This window comes from Myotis davidii, unplaced genomic scaffold, assembly GCF_000327345.1.
Source record: "Myotis davidii unplaced genomic scaffold, ASM32734v1 scaffold326, whole genome shotgun sequence".
In the NCBI taxonomy this organism is placed as follows: domain Eukaryota; kingdom Metazoa; phylum Chordata; class Mammalia; order Chiroptera; family Vespertilionidae; genus Myotis; species Myotis davidii.
In genome coordinates this window covers 288,341-288,999 of record NW_006296626.1, presented here as the reverse complement: position 1 = coordinate 288,999, position 659 = coordinate 288,341, and the positions used below count along the sequence as shown (strand labels likewise).

At 63.6% G+C, this 659-nt stretch overlaps 1 protein-coding gene across 1 annotated transcript in view; it reads left to right on the top strand.

The window, feature by feature from the left end:
- The first annotated feature begins 56 nt into the window (after window positions 1-56).
- The window catches only part of TMEM150B (transmembrane protein 150B), a 5,199-nt gene continuing 4,596 nt past the window's right edge, over window positions 57-659 (top strand). The window contains exon 1 of the mRNA XM_006772212.2: window positions 57-469. Coding sequence (XP_006772275.2) covers window positions 207-469 — 263 coding nt within the window. The 5' untranslated portion in view covers window positions 57-206. The remainder of the gene's footprint in view (window positions 470-659) is intronic.

The window sequence follows — 659 nt, the reverse complement described above, 5'->3', positions numbered from 1 at the left end:
GGGGGGGGGGGGCAGAGGCTGGCAGGGGTGAGACTCTGAAGGTGGGTGAGGGGAGGGCAGCTGGGAGACACCTCAGGATAAAGGTTAACGGGCATCTGGACAGCAAGGGAAGTGCCCAGGCTGAGAGCTGGCTCACCTGACCAGGCCACACCCCACTTCCCCAAGTCCCCCCCACCCCATCCGCCCTTCCTTCTGCCTGGGAGCCAATGGGGGCCTCAGAGGCAGGCAGCCAAGATCTGATAGGCCGGGACCCTCCTGACACACACACAGACACAGACACAGACACACACAGAGACACACACACACAGAGACACACACACACAGAGAGAGAGAGAGAGAGAGAGAGAGAGAGAGAGAGAGAGATTCATCAGTGGCCCTATCTTCCTTGCAGAGCCCTGGGCATGTGGAGCTACCTGGCCCTGCTGCCTGCCTTCCTGGGCCTCTGGGCTGCCACCACCATCTGGACTGTGTGAGTGTTATGGGTAGATGATGCCTGGGTCTGAGGGAGGAGGCTGGGGGCCTGGGCTTGGGGCTGAGAGGGAGGAGGCTGGGGGCCTGGACCCCTGGGTCTGAGGGAGGAGACTGGGGTCCTGGACTCCTGGGTCTGAGGGAGGAGGGCCTTGGGGCCTGGGCTCCTGGGTCTGAGGGAGGAGGCGGGG